The 15,958-nt window shown below is 45.8% G+C and overlaps 3 protein-coding genes across 3 annotated transcripts; 1 reads left to right on the forward strand and 2 right to left on the reverse strand.

The window, feature by feature from the left end:
* Nucleotides 1-4,269: 4,269 nt before the first annotated feature.
* Nucleotides 4,270-7,953, reverse strand: LOC128726101 (uncharacterized). The gene is made up of 8 exons (XM_053819890.1): nt 7,800-7,953; nt 6,201-6,478; nt 5,801-6,126; nt 5,603-5,728; nt 5,413-5,525; nt 5,163-5,219; nt 4,525-4,884; nt 4,270-4,385 (listed from the first exon to the last, which is right to left on the reverse strand). The coding sequence occupies exons 1-8, from the start codon at nt 7,951-7,953 to the stop codon at nt 4,270-4,272; spliced, it is 1,530 nt and encodes a 509-aa protein (XP_053675865.1).
* A 2,440-nt stretch (nt 7,954-10,393) lies between these two features.
* LOC128727677 (WASH complex subunit 5) lies at nt 10,394-14,420 on the forward strand. The gene is made up of 7 exons (XM_053821614.1): nt 10,394-10,518; nt 10,597-10,891; nt 10,956-11,469; nt 11,531-13,172; nt 13,255-13,707; nt 13,770-14,147; nt 14,210-14,420. The coding sequence occupies exons 1-7, from the start codon at nt 10,394-10,396 to the stop codon at nt 14,358-14,360; spliced, it is 3,558 nt and encodes a 1,185-aa protein (XP_053677589.1). The 3' UTR covers nt 14,361-14,420.
* On the reverse strand, nt 14,418-15,223 carry LOC128727678 (peroxiredoxin-6). Its single transcript, XM_053821615.1, has one exon. The coding sequence runs from the start codon at nt 15,221-15,223 to the stop codon at nt 14,543-14,545; it is 681 nt and encodes a 226-aa protein (XP_053677590.1). The 3' UTR covers nt 14,418-14,542.
* Nucleotides 15,224-15,958: the final 735 nt, after the last annotated feature.

The following is a 15,958-nucleotide window of genomic DNA, read 5'->3' on the forward strand; positions in this document are numbered from 1 at the left end:
AACCGTGTAGCAAAAGTTAGACAATCAATTTACGAACGGGCAAACAGTTCTTAAAGCTACACAGAGTGTTACTCAGTACCGAAATGGAGATGTCCAATTCTGCTTGGAAAATGCAGCCGACAACTGTAGGAAAGGTATGATTTGAGAAAATGATCTGATCTGAATGGATACCTGCTGCCATGATGTATTTCCATGTGCGCGTACCGACCACAAACCGCTAAATGTTTCAGACTGCAGACGGCGAACTGGTTCTGGAGGAAAAAGTGCAAACCCTAGAGACAGTGGTGCAAACGATGGAGAATTCTATCACATCAATGACGGCTAATATCGCTAACCTGAAGCTACAGGCTGTCGAATTGCAGCAGAAAACCGGCACCCTTCAGCAGCATTTGATTGTGAGTCCGCCAGAACCAACGACATCCGGTCCGGTCGCGGTGAATCATGCGCGGGCAAGGCAACGCGAAAAAGACGTTCAGCAACCGCAGCAGAAGTCTACTCCCGATCAACAGAAAGAACCACCTAGGACGCAGTCACAGCAACAAAGCAGGACGAAGAGAAAAAGGTTCCGGAAAGCTGGCAAGGAGGAGCACACCCAGGTGATGGTCACCAAAATAGTCCCGTTTACCACCGTGGAGGAGCTTCGAAATGCGTTCAAAGCTGCGCTAGGTGAAGATTCCACTGTCGGTCGGATCCGAATTTGGCGCCTGCGAGACGGCATACTGCGGGCCCTTGTTCATGTACCAACGCGCCATGTGCAGGCCCTGGTTGGGACTAGCATTCGTGTCGGGTATACTCTCTGCAACGTGACACTTCCGAAAAACCATCTACCGAAAAAGTTGCACCGGTGTTCTCGCTGTCTAGAAAGGGGCCACTCGCTCTGGAACTGTAATGGTGTGGATCGGCACAATGTTTGTCTTCAGTGTGGCGTGGAAGGACATATGGCCGGGACTTGCTGGGCAAAGCCTCGCTGCCTTTCCTGTGGAGGTCCGCACCGCATCGGGGCAAAGCAATGTCCCCATGACCAGCAGCAAACGGAGCAACGAAACGGCCAAAATAAACGCGAATGAGGGCGACGTTCGGATGAACTTTTCGCGATTGGAAAAGTGTATTATATGTTGATGAAAATTTTGTTTGAAATTGTGAAAAAAATTTGTATGCAAATGTAACAAAACGTAACAAGAACGTAAGAAATAAACCTTTCGTGGTGAAAAAAAAACCAAGAACAAATCAGTAACCTTATGGTTTCTGTAATGGAGTTCCCGAAAATTACAGAAGACAATAGGCATATGTATTGTTTTAATTTTTATTGAAGACATTTTTTTATTCAAGTGTTCGGTTGTGTTTGCTTCCTACGGTTCAAACCTCGGCAGAACCGTCTCATGCAGGTGGTGATGATGGAGGGTTTTTTGTTGTTTAGTTTGCTTCTTTGCTCTTCCTATTCATGTCTTACCGATGGAGGCGAAGAGACGATTCTATTCACTTGTCTTACACTGATAGGGAGTTTCTGTAACCGTTACTACTAATCGTTCGCCTGTTTCGTTTTCTATAACAATGTTCGGTTGTGGGATTTTTTGTTGTTGCGAAACTTCTTTTTCACTATACAAATATTTATAAAACGTACCACCTTCCTCTGTTTCTTAGCAAGTAGCGAGAGTCTCTGTTTTCACTAACTTTATTCGGTCAAAAATTGCAAAGGGACATGCGCGGGGGTTATGTTACATCAACGCCATCACGCCTGTCTCTCTTCCGCCCGCTTTCCTACTGCCTTACTGTCTGCATATCTTAAAGCATAATTCTTCCACCAGATTGTACCACTATATCCTGCTGTCCGTGCTCCTTTTTTTTGGTTGTTACACCCTAACATGGGATCATCGCCCACGTGGCGGGGGAAACCGACGGTTGCAGCGGGAGATACGCACGTGGGATATTTGGCCAAGAAATCTCTCTTCTTCATGGCGAGTGCATGCACTTATGCGTGTCTCTCTCTCTCTTTGACGTACCCTAATCGTACATAATTATTAAATTTATTAAATTCACGTTTCAAGACAATTTTTCACAACGAGAGGAACAAACAAGAGTAAATTAGATGAAAAAAGAAGTAAGTTTGAACGCCTAGGTTCGCAAAATGTTAAAAAATAAACCGCAGACAAGATGGGAAGGGAATCGTAGCAACAATTTACTAAAAACCAACTGCTCAGCAGCTCATTTAAGTAAGAGTCCGTCGTTAAATGTAAAATGAACCATCAGTGGATGTAAAACGCTTTAAAATCTCGCTTTCTTACCACACACACAGTGTGTGTGTGCGCGGGTGTGTTGTGAGATACGAATAACACGAAATGGCTTTTTACTTAGTCGCAAAACACTATTTCACAGCCCACCTACAGATAACGAATAAAGAGGTAGGAACGGAGAGAAAAATGGCACGACAAATAGCGGCCACAATGGTCACAACAACGCTCACCCAGTGGCCATTGCGATCGGTATTTATACGATCATCATTTCACAGCGCACAGTGATCGGTGTTTTGTGTATACATTTAAAACAATCAGTTCATTCACCAAAAGACGGAGGGACTGTTACAGAAATGAGCAAGAGTTCGCACATCAAGAGCAAGCAATCGAATAACTACATTATCGGCCGATCGAACTCAACGATCACGTATGGCAGAACACCGTTAGGCGCGTTTTGGCACACGAACCGTTGCGACACAATGAGACCAGAAAAAGAAACAGACGGTTTAATGCGACATGATGCGCGCATTACTGGAATGCATCTTTTCCCATTCGCATTGTGCTCAATTGCTCTCGTACGCACGGAAAACCAACACTCGACGTCGTTTTCTTATTCCGAGTTTTGATTTTCCAATCATTGCTACCATCCGTTCCCGAAACACATGACGAAAGGTCAAATAAATGTGTAAAAGATAACCTACATATTTAATCTTTGTACAAATCCTCTCATCTGTTCCCGCGAACTCTTTTGAAGCAGAACAGGAGCAATTTCGCTTCGAACAACTTCTTTGTAACTTAAAATTATAGCATTACACTCTAAAAGGGAAAAAGATAAAATTATTGAAAACTCATTCGCTTTTCCTCGAGCTCGAGCAAGCAAAACTCGTCCCCATCACCAACATCGGTGTGCACGTTAGACAGGATTCACAGTTTGCGTGTACTTCTTCGACCATGCGTAACAGATTAGGTACAACACGTGGGCCACTACGATATTGATGGACATTTCCGTTTTTTCGATTGGATTTCTTTTGCGCCAAGTTGTCAATGGTGCTCATTTGCAACAAACAATTGAACGAAGGGCAAAAAAATACAAAAAATGTTTGTATTAGAAAAAATAAACACTATTATATGCGTTTACATTTGGTCAGACAGACGATTAGCACCGAAACACAAAAATATTTTTTTGCTGCACGAAAGTTAAAATGATAGAAAATTATGTACAGCACAATAAATATCTCAAGAGTGCTTAAAATTGAAACCATCATTCAGACTAAAAAACATATAAGCAATTCAGTGCCAAAACGCCTGTATAGTTACAAAGCACAATAAACAGTATAGATAAACCGCGTCTACATGTACTTTCTGATGAGTTGAACTTGTTAAAAAAAATTTGTTTCCCTATTGCAAAATACAACGAATATTTGTTCAAGCACTGTTGTCCGTGAATTGCATAGATGGAATCGTTTCATCTTCTCTCTCTATGTTTCCGTGCCCGACATTTGCTATCCCTACACTCTTATAGCTAATGTTCTCGGCATTGCATGAATTTTCTTCATGTTATACATTTCTTCTGATATTGACTAACTCCCAAAAACATAACCATCGAGCGATCCGGATAGGTAGTCCTTCAATAGAGCAAATATTCCATCAGAAATATTATCAACAGTATTCTTCCATACTTCCTCGACATGCGGTTGCGTGCGCAAAGCTCCCACTTATACGTTAGTGTAAAAAGTAATATATCTGATCCGTTTTGCCAACGTGTCGCGCGGGGTCAGTAACATCAATATTTACATCTCGCTACCTTTTCCCGTACCTTTTCTCGTTTGTAATCTGTCTAGCTTCAGAGTTCATTTTGCACATGCAATTGCCATTACCACAGAAAAAAAAATCCCCAATCGCGTACACAGAGAAGGGAATAATAACGTGAACGAGATACTTGGCAGGCTCCGAAGGGCCCAAAAACCACAAAAATGCGTGCTTTTGATGTAGTTACTCTTGTGGCGGCTCAGTGCTACCACGCGTAGTTGTACGCTTTCTAGTGCCCTAATACGTGAACATCGTCCTGCTCTTTTTCTCGCTGACGTACGGCAACTGCAGTTTCCACTAGCAGGTAGAGACACTTGAACTGATCCTTATCGTCACGAATTACACCTGAAACGAATCGAAAAAAGCACGAAATTGACGATCACGTTTTATTAGGCCACAACTAAACAAATTTATCCCAAATCTGGTACTCCTTTTGTTCCCAACCCACCTAGCCCTGTTTTCACTCTTTCTATTCCTAACTTACCTTTTACCTTGACTGCCGTCGTCGTGTGCGGATTAGAGTTCTGGGAATTGTTGTTGTTGTTGTTCGCATTCCCGGTATTTCCACCCTGCACGAGCGTCGCCGTTATCGTCTTTGCATTAGATTCACTCAGCGGTGTTGTGGTGACAGTCGTGGTCTTTCCAGAGGTTGTTAAGACAGTAACTTTCTTTGGGCCTGCCTTCAGAGCTGCTTGTAGCGGCACGGCCGTCAAGTTTCCACCCAGCTTCACTGTTCCGAGGGTTGCACCACCCTGGCCCGTGCTGATCACTTTTGCGACCGTGCCCGCTTGTCCCAGTGCGTTGGTGGTGCCGACAACCTGGACTCGCTGCATACCTACCGGAACTGTGGTGAAACCGAAAAACATATGGAAGGAAGGCATTTTAGCGATCAATTAGGCTACGGTCATTGTTAATAAAACATTCCAATATCGTAGTTAGGATGATAAACAAACGAAATAGCAAGCAGGAACGAAAACACGTACGATAAATAACAATAAAGCAAATCATATTGAGAGAAGATTTTCACAAAAAAGAGTTGACAAAGTAAATGGAAGGTATGAAGCGCTAACGTATTAAAACGATTACATAAAACAACTTTTGGCTTTTAGTTGGGTTTTGTACCTGGTGTAGATGTAATTATTTTAGCAGCGGACGTCGTTACCGCTGGGCGAATTGTGCCTGATGATACGTCATTTAAGCCCATCGAATCGTTTATTGCAAGTAACAGAGAATGTTATAAACGAGATAAAGTAGACAATTAACAGAACTTTCCTTCCACCGCACGCAAAGTTTGATTACTTTTAACATAAGGCTGATCTCATGAGTTTAAAATTATCTAATTTGTCCCTGACATGGACACATTTTTTCTTACCTGTAACATTAGTTGTAGTCAGGGACTGTGTAAGGTTTAAATTTGAGATAGAATGTGTCGTCCCGGTAAAATATTCGGGACTGTCCGATGCGATGACTTCTTCTTCTGTGATTCTGAAGAAAAAAAAAAACAAAGAATTAGCATGATAAAAAACATAACTAAGACATTTTCCAGAGTGATAAACACTTACTCTTCTGGAATTTCATCATCCTTAACATTTGCGTAGCGAATTATTCCGTCCCATTCGGCCTGTTCCGACACAGGAATCTCTTCTTCGCTTTGCGCGTATTCATATTCAATGTTGCTGTCGTCCGACCTACCATTAACATGAAATGTTGGTTAGATAAAGGCTGTCATACGAAGAAATTTACAACCTGATAATACTCACCGGTAAATGATGTGATCTTCAAAGTCCACATCCTCCTCCACCTTGACCAATCCTGTCGGTGTTTGAACGTACTGCTGACCGTGACTGGTAATGATCTGAGGAACACCATCCTCGATCACTTCCTCCTCTTCGATGATCTCTTCCGTCGCACCCACAATCACTTCCGATGCCGGGCTCATCGTAAGAGGGTTCTGACCATCCTGGACAATCTGGCCGCCAAGTTTCTTCCCTCTTCGAGAGATGGTGTAGTGCATTGGGTCATGCCCGTCTCGACGAATCATTTCAGGTAGGATACGTCTCCTGGCGTTGATGAACCAATTGCAAACCTAAGATGGAACATAAAAAATGGAATTATTTTCCAAACCCACTGTTATTTGTTGTTCGTGTTCGAGCGGCTTACTTGCAACACCGTAAGGTTGGCCTCTTGCGATAGTGTAACCTTTTCGGCATCCGTTGGATACGCATTGAAACGGTGCTCGTATAGCCATCGTTTCAAGATTTTGACCGATTGCTTTGGAAGATTTCCTCGTCGCTTGCGGCTTGAGTTTAAGCTACCAGAATTCATGGTATCGTTAAAGTCCGCTTCACCCTTGAAGGTCACGTCGCCCATGATCTGCTCCTGGTCCGAGCATTCCGTGTAGTCTGCACTTGAAGCATGCTGGAAATGGTAGTCTTGAGCTACAGACAAAGAGAAAATAAATGAATATGTTCCATTTCAGCAAAATCAATAATTTGAAACAATCAGTGTTTAATGCAAAAAAGGAGTTCAATTGTATCAAGAGGCTTTGTTTTGAATAAAAGAAAAATAGACCTTGAAAAAAATTACGAACATCGGACACAATACAGAAATGATCAAAACATAAACATGGAATTGAAAAATTAAAATAAAGCATATATTCCCGCTGTCAACATGTCAAAATGACATGCAACCAGCGAATGTAGTGGTGTATTCTCTTGTCCTATCGCATTTGCCGCCAGCGAGGGCAATTGCGCCCTAACCGTATACCATTGGCAACAGAGCCCTATAGGGCGAACGTCAATCACCCAAGTTGTAATATGCGTGAAGGGCCCAAGCCAACAGAATTGTGTACGAACCTAGTATATGTTGTTTGTAAGGCGTTGACAGTCCCTTCTTCTAATGAAAACATTACCAATTTCCTGTAAATTTAGGTTTGCAATGCGTTGAGTGTGCTTTATATTAATACTAAAAATTCAACTAAAAACATTGAAAGATCCATTTAAAAAATAAAAATTTAATATCCAGCCTTTTTATGTTATCAATTTTACGCTGACCAGCACTCACACATGAGAAACTTGGGCATAAAAATCATTTAGGTTGCGCGATATAAATAACCATCATGAACCATACGCATTCTTGCATTTCATTTTAATCAAACGAAATACTGGCGATTAATATTGATAGTATTTTCCGCTGATAAATATTCCATGATTAAAGCATGTTTTTTAAATCGTCAAATGCAGCAACACAAGCTGCGCACGAACTATGCTTTGTGTTCCTTGTCGGCGGCATTATTTCGCCGCCACCGGACGCCATATTGGATTCGAAGCAAATGTCACCCTGACACAAAATACACCGCCAAACAACATACCAGAATGTTCGGCAAATACTGTGCGCGTTTCAGTACAATGAATAGGCTTGGTCGAAACGATGGACGCCAAAAAAAATTATAAAACAAGGCACCATAACATCAGCCAGATTAGTTCTACCTTAAGCATAAATTCGTCTTTGACATTTCGGTTGTCCTCAAAACTTTACCCAAGCCCCTATTTACTGCCTTTCGTTTGACATTAAAAATTATGCAACATAAGTTTGAAAGTTCTCTTGTTTACGAACAGTAGAGAATAACCAAAGCAAATCCATATGTTTTAAGATTGTCACTTAACAGAAAGCAACCTTTACACTTTACATGATGACGCGTAAGTTAAGTTATGTGAGGAGCATGCAATAGGTTAACCCTGTTTCATGGCGTGTACGTACCTTCGTTTTCCTGCATGAGTAGTTTGGTCTGAAAGTTGGCTTCCCGCACCATATCACGAACATCCCGCTTCAGGTTGCTTGACCCACCGGAGGGCGTCATTACGGTCGGTTCCTCCATGGACACCATTGTTATTTCGAACTCTTCATGATGCATTTCATCCGGAGAGAGGATAACCTCGGTCTCCACGATTTCCTCTATTTCCTCAATCTTGAAGCCGTTGGGTGCCGGAGGTCAACGAAAATAACGAAGGCTCTCGCCTTTCACGGTGGCCGCTACGGTTCTGGCAACCACTAACGCTGCAAATCGATGCCACCCGCTAGCTTCGCGATTTTCTTCCGTCCGCTGCGTCACTAAGGGCAAGCAAGCCTCCCCTTTTATCCGGAGCGTGGGTTTCTTCGTACGGTCACCTGTGAGTCAACGATAGGCCCACAGCTAGCGCTAATATACTGCTAACGACGATAGTCACTTCGGTGTGTATTTTCAGAACAAACTTCGTCCAAAACTGATGCACATACGCGTGCACATAAACGGAGCTGCGATGGAAAAAAAGAAACTGATCACTTTCATTCGGTCCGGCCGCGTATTGCATGCAACTGTGTGAGCCCCCCTAGCACAATCTCACTAGCGCCCGGGCGCCATTTCACCTTCGGGCAGCATTTGCGGCTCGCGCAACTTTTCTGATACAAAACGGAGCGTAAATTTGTGCAAAAACCTTATCGCTTGATGTTATTCAGCTGTCAAAAACGCGACTATGGTGTGCGTAGTAGGAAAAAGATGACCAACGAACAACAAAGCCACCGATCGCTACACTAGAACTGTCAGCATTGACAACGCGTCGCCTACACAAACGCGGCAAAATTTCATCATGATGCTTACCGCTGTATCCCTTCCGATCGATGCTGCAGGAAAAAACAAAATGGCGGTCTGCGTACCCCACAGGTTAGAAGACAACTCGCGTACAGTGGTGTGAGTGGAATGTGTCAGCTGTCTGTCAAGCAGCGAGCTACCCTTGCACCACGCCACTCAATACTTTGCGTGTTTTGTCCCTTCTCGTTGTGTCAAACTTTGAAGTCATTGTTTTCTTTTGAAACCAACATAAACCCCACTAAACTTGCTGGGAAATCTTTAAAAAGTTTATAACATTAATACTTTTACAAGAAAACTGCTTGTTTCTTAGCATTTCCAGCCGCAAAGCGAAACTGATAGAAGCATTACCAACCTGCAAAAGTTTACTGCCCCTGAGTCGCTCAAAACACGCACGCACACACATCCGCGTGCTGCTGTGACGAACAACCTATGCTTTATGCTGCAGCATGACAGCGGCTGTCAAAAAAATCCAATATTTTCATGGACTGGTTAATGTTACTTGTTTACGAACTTAATGACACGCATGCATACGCATCTAATTTAGCACTTTCGCTTCTAAACAAATTGTTCTCTCACCAAACAAGGATTCACCGATGGATTATGTACACTCGAATAATGAGTGCATTGCGTGCCTAGGAAGCATAATTCAAAATGGCTTCCCGATGCTAGCATTACCCCACGGGACTAGCTAACACACCAAGCGAGGAAAGATAAACGCAAAAACGATTAGGATAACAAAAAACAGCTTATTCGCAATGGAGGCATTCATTGTCAATTGCATTAGCGCAGAACAACAATTAGCAGCGCGCCGAAAGAAATGTCACTCAAATCATCAAATGCATCTTGCCCACACCACCTTCAGTAGCTGCAGGAAAGCTTTTACGCGTCAAGCTTCATGTGACGGATAGAGCGCTCAACGACGTAAACTATCCATCACATTTGTTTACACTTTGTTCTAGACGAAAAAGATGCGCGAAATCACTCGATTTTCGCCTAGGTATGCACAAACCAAAGAAAATAACGTATTGCCACTACTTTTTGCGCTGCATCACAAAGCTAAGGTTGGTAGCGACGCTTTCAGCGTAGCATTCGCAATAAGCTCAAAATGCCCACATCACAGCAGATGCAAAAATTCCCATGAAACTAATAACAATCGTGCACTGAAAGGATGGAAAACACTTACCTTTTCGAACGAAGCAATCGATGCCTATTAACACAGATATCTTTCACTAAATTCCGGTTTATTAACTTTCTCAACACAGTGGACGCCAATCGGGAGGATTCTTTTGGTTCTTTCCTTCACAAGTGTCAAATACAAAGTGTTGTCAGAGGAAAACTGACAAGAGTGACGACCCGTCGATGGCAAGCATCAGGGCTAGCTACGAGCCGGAACGAAGCGTTTTCCGTGAGTTACCTTTATGTTTACGTTCATATTTATCAATTACAAAACATGTACAAATCTCAAGCCATTAAATAACGGTTACAATAGCTTAAGACAGAATTTCTTGGAACAAAACATCGATACCAACCGCTCTCAAATTAAAAACGAAAAGTAATTTTTGAGTTATTGTAATGTTACATTGGCATGCAGCCCTGCATCTTATGTTGTTGTTGTTTTTTTGCGAGTGTGGACATTTTCGTTGTAATCAATCGCTTTGGAGTGCGTATCGCCGTGCCAATGATTCATCGCTGATGTGAGAACGCAGCAAAGTCTAAATTTGTGATCATGGCGACCGAATTTCTAGCCGAAAACAATGTCTGCGGGCAGACTATACTCCAGATTGTTGCGGAGGGCAATACCATCATATGCGAGTTGCTGCGGCTAAAGGATTACGTTCCGGAATTGTTTTAGTAAGCCCGGCATACATGGGTCAATGGCCGCAACAAAACATTTGATGCTAATAAACAATTTTACAACTTCGTTTACAGTTTAAAAACGAAGGAAGAACAACAGAAGTATGGCGAAATTATCAAGGATTTTAGCTACTTCCAAATTGCCGATGCGCAAGAGGCAAAGATCGAAGCAGATGGAAGGCTTCGCCAGATTGACGAGGAGCTTCGCGAAAACTATATCGTCACCCTGAACCGGTTCTACATCGTGTTTGAAAGCATACACAAATACGTGAAAGATCTGAACGCGTTCATCGAGGAGCTAAATACGGGCCTCTTCATCCAGCAGTCGATGGAGAAGGTGTTTCAGGACGAGGAAGGAAAACAGCTTATGGTAAGGCACCGCTCTTCCGCTCTGATTGCCATGATTAAAGGGTGTGTATATCTTCTCATTCCAGTGTGAAGCATTGTACCTGTACGGCATGATGCTCCTGGTGGTCGATCTGCACATTCCGGGCATCGTGAGGGAACGCATTCTGGTGTCGTACAATCGGTACAGCGCGTTGAAAACGCACAGCGACAGCAGCATCGACGAAGTTTGCAAGCTGTTGCGTTCTACCGGCTTCAATGATGTCCCGGCAGGCAGCGGGAGTAGCGGTGGAGGCGCTGGGCGTAAAGCGACCAGCTATCCGGAGGATTACTTTGCCCGCGTTCCTATCAACCGGCTCTACATCGAGCTGGTCATCGGGCGGTTGCGGTCCGACGATGTGTACAATCAAATCACCGTGTATCCGCTGCCGGAGCAGCATTCAACCGCGCTTGCTAACCAGGCTGGCATGCTGTACGTGTGCCTCTTCTTCTCACCCAAAATGCTGCACAATCAGCCGGCTCGGATGCGCGAAATCGTGGACAAGTTTTTCTCCAACAATTGGATCGTATCGCTCTACATGGGCATCACGGTGAATCTCATAAGTACGGTCGGACGATGCCTTAAGCCGTGTTTTAGCTGATTTGCCGCCTCTCTCCATTCCAGGTGCCTGGGAATCTTTTAAGGCGGCTAAAACGGCCCTAACGAACACCCTAGACAACGGAAATCTGAAGGACATATGCCAGCGGCAGAAACAATCGATGGACGTGCTGCTCAACCGCACCCGGAACATTCTGCGGGAGGGAAATCTCACCGAACAGAACCTGCTCGATCACATGCCGAAGGTGATGGCGCTGGTGCGCGACTGTAACATCACAGTCCGGTGGGTGCTGTTGCACACGAGCGGTTCCAGCACCCTCGATATGACCTCCGCGGCCGTCTCCAAACGTTGCCGGCAAGTACGCGAGCTGATCGAGCAGGAGATCGACTTCCGGGGAGTGGTTTTCTTCGAACTTCTCCTCAACACGAGCCAGCTCGAGCTGAAGGTGCGCGAAATCTTGAAGCGGCTGCTCGAGGAAAAAGACGACCGTTGGGCGGAGTTCCGACGGGAGGCAACCTCCCGGATGCAGGACCTTACCGATGCCTTCTCGGGCGAGCGTCCGTTCGTGAAGACGCGTAAAAACGACAGCCTTAGCAAGTGCTTCGCCAACATCCGCAAGGAAATCGACGGATTGAGCAAAGAGGAAAAGTGCATCAACCAGACGGGCCGGACGATCATCCAGCTGCTGCAGGCGCTCGAGGAAGTACAGGACTACCACGGGCTGAGCAAGAACATGCAGGTGAAGCAGCACATCGTCGAGACGCGCCAGTACCTGCACGAGATGTTCCACACGATCAGCATCAAGGAGAACGATCTGATCAATCTGCAGCTGATCGGTGACTTCAGCTACGCGTGGCGGCTAATCGACGGCTACACGGGCATGATGCAGGAAAACATCCGCCGCCAGCCGCGGCTGGTGATAAAGCTTCGCTCGACTTTCCTGAAGCTGGCATCGGCCCTCGAAATCCCCCTGTTGCGTCTAAATCAAGCCGAATCCGAGCACCTGATCGACGTGTCGAAGTACTACAGCAACGAGCTGGCAAATTTTGTGCGCAAAGTCGTGCAGATCATTCCCGAGACCATGTTCGCCATTCTCGCGCAGATAGTCCACCTGCAGACGAACGTGTTGCGCGAGCTGCCGGCCCGGCTCGAGAAGGAACGCATGAAAGAGTACGCGCAGTTCGAGGAGCGATTCCAGATCGCGAAACTCACGTACACGCTGTCCACGTTTACCGAGGGCATTCTGGCGATGCAAACCACGCTCGTCGGTGTGGTTGAGCTCGACTCCCGGAAGCTGCTCGAGGATGGCATCCGGCGCAAGCTGGTGCAGAACGTTTCCGAGGCGTTCCATCAGCAGCTGGTGTTCAACGCGAAAGCCAAAGAGTCGGAGCTGTATCCGCGGCTGGACGCGCTACACAAGATCCTTCACGGGTACCGGCGATCATTCGAGTACGTGCAGGACTATCTGAACATCCACTGTATGCGCATTTGGAACGAGGAGATGGCTCGCATCGTGCGGTTCAACGTGGAGAAGGAATGTCAACCGTTGCTAAAGCGCAAGCCACACGAATGGGAACAACCGCTGGCGGAACTGACCGACACCGAGGGATGTTTGGCGCCGATTCCCGTCTACAACCCGGTCGATATGACGTCCGTCAACTTTATGGGCCGGCTGGCGCGGGAAGTGCTACGCGTTACCGATCCCAAGTTCGTAATTACTTGAGAGGGCCTTGAGACGTTTGCATTCCTCATGTAAGTTAACTTCTTTTATTCTCTTCTCCGTCCACAGAACCACGATCTACATCGACATCTGCTCCAGCTGGTACGACTACAAGACGCACAAGCTGCTGTTAACGAACAAATTCGCTAGCAAAATCAACGACGCGTTCGGTCCTGCCGGTCTAATCGGGCTGGATCGATTGTACGGTGCGATGGTGAAAAGCGAACTCGAGACGATCCTGGCGAGCCTCCAGCGCAAGATCCAACACGAAGCGAACTGGAGCGACGTGTTGGGCACGATAAAGAGCGATCTAGAGAAGGCGGACATTGTGGAAAACCCTGGAAAAAGCTACGCTACCTCGCTGTCCAACGTGAACCGTCTATTCTCGTCCAGTGCCATCGGCGATTGGTTGCTAAAGATCGGCCAAAAGCAAACCCTCCGCAGCCAGGTAGCCCTGGAGCTGAACTGCAGTTGTAAAATACGGGCCACTAAGCTGGAAGCCTCACTGATGACGCTGAATGAGTATGAGAACACGCCACGGGGTTCAGTAGCACGTGTGTGACATGTTCCTTTATCCATTTCAGAGCCATCCTGCTGGAGTTCCAGCGCCACCAGCTCGATGAGAATCACCCCGTACCACAGGCGGAGCTCGTGGCGGAACTCAACACGTACCTGCTGTACGCAGGATTGTACGATCCGTACCGGAAGGTGTATCTGAAGCAGGAAACACCACGCTTTCTCCCGCTTGTGCTGTTCCTGTTCGTCGTGTCCACACTCGGCAAGCTGCAGTACATGGAAAACGTGGACAGTCTGGTGGCGAAGCGCAAAAACGAAGCCATCGATGGACATCCGCTCACGATCGGTGTGCTAACCGTGCTGCGGCAGTTTGACGCACTCGAAACGGACATCTTCCTGCAGTACCTGTGCCAGTACGTGCTGTCCTTCGTGCACGCGAGCTTAGAGTGAGTGTGCGCCTGCCGATTGTTTCCCACCCCGGTTTTCATTTCCCTGCTTTTCGTTGTAGAGCCAAAAACGCGATCGGAACGGAGGCACTGTTTGGGTTACGATTTCTCGAAATCTTCACGCGTATCGCCGACATTCCACGGAGCTACCTGGAGCAGTACCTACCGGTGGTCGTCCTCGATCAGCACGTGTTCACGGCGGACACTAAATGACGACGGTTTTCCTTTGCACTTTTCCAATAAAAACTCATTACACACGCGTGCTTGTTACGTTTTAAAAATCACCTTCCAAAAGGGCTTGTATTTGAGCGGGTATAAGCAAACTTTCACCACACACATCCGATGCTGGATCACGGCACATACTCCTATAAGCTAAGTAACGAACGATTTCGCGTTCATTCGGGACACTGCGTTTTACGTAAGTACTTTTTCCCCGAGGGCATCGGTACGCTGGTGACACCGGCCGGGAACAGGACGTCCAGCTGGTCTTCCGGTACCGTAGGTTGCACCATGCAAACGCTACCGGGCGTCCAATCCGCCGGTGTGGCGATCTTTCGCCTATCCGTTAGCTGCATGGAATCGATCGTTCGGAGAATCTCCGCAAAGTTGCGTCCCGTAGTCGCTGGGTAGAGGATCGAGAGGCGCAGCTTTTTGGCGGTATCGATCACGAAAACTGCCCGGCAGGTGAGCGGCAATCCGGCCGCTCCGATTTCGTCCCGATCGAGCATGTTTAACTGCACCGCTAGCTCACGTTTCGAGTCGTCGATGATCGGGAAGGGGAACACATCCTTGCCGGTGGTGCTTAACTCCCCGTACGCCTTGATGTCCTCGATCCAGCCACGATGCGAATCCACCGAATCGCAAGACAGGGCGATGGGTTTCACGTTGCGCTTGTTGAATTCTGGGACCAGCTTTGCTACGGCGGCCAGCTCCGTCGTGCAAACCGGCGTGTAGTCGGCGGGATGAGAAAAAAGGATGGCCCAGCTGTCGTCACCTATCCACTGGTGGAAATCGATGGTGCCGATCGTACTGTCGACGGTGAAATTGGGAAACGGATCGCCCAGGTTTAATGGCATGGTGGAATGGGTGGCCACCGTAATTCCGATGCGCAAAAAACACACAAGTAAAGCTTCTTTTCCGGTCTTTATGTTCCCGGTGCGCCTCTTCTATACCGCGGTTTTATGTTTTACTCCAATATCAAATCGCATAAGCAAAGGAAACAAACCCTATTTCGTTGAAAAATTTTAAGGTTCAAGGCGTGCTTGCACTTATCTAAAATGACCCCATGTTAAACTGTCATTTGACGCACCACCAGAGAAACTTCTTGACAAGTTTGACGATTAGCTGAGGTTTATTAATTTTACACTTGCATTGGTGATAGTTTCATAATTCGCTCATAATATCTTGCTAAAGTATCCTTGTTGAACTATTTCTTGTGATTAGCATTCGTTTGCGCAGCTTATGATGCTCTAGGTTTCTTGTAAAATTCATGTCCTCCAATGCGTTATCTTTGCGTTTTTAACGTTTACATGAACATTTTATAACTGCTCAAACAGCGAACAAGTTTTGTTTAGCTATGAAATTGATTTATTTGGCAGCTTTACTGTAAAACAAAATTTTACAACGTTTGTGGTCGTTATTATATTTACCGGTTTTTTTTAAATAACTCACAACTGATCCTTGAAGCGTTTTTCGTCACTCACAAGCTACTCTCGCAGGGCTGAACATTGAGCTACGCTCTCAACACTGTTGGCACTAAATTTGAGTGCCCAATAGTTTGAACATGCTGAAAAAGAAAAAATTGAAACCAC

This window comes from Anopheles nili, chromosome 3 (assembly GCF_943737925.1).
Source record: "Anopheles nili chromosome 3, idAnoNiliSN_F5_01, whole genome shotgun sequence".
Lineage (NCBI taxonomy): Eukaryota > Metazoa > Arthropoda > Insecta > Diptera > Culicidae > Anopheles > Anopheles nili.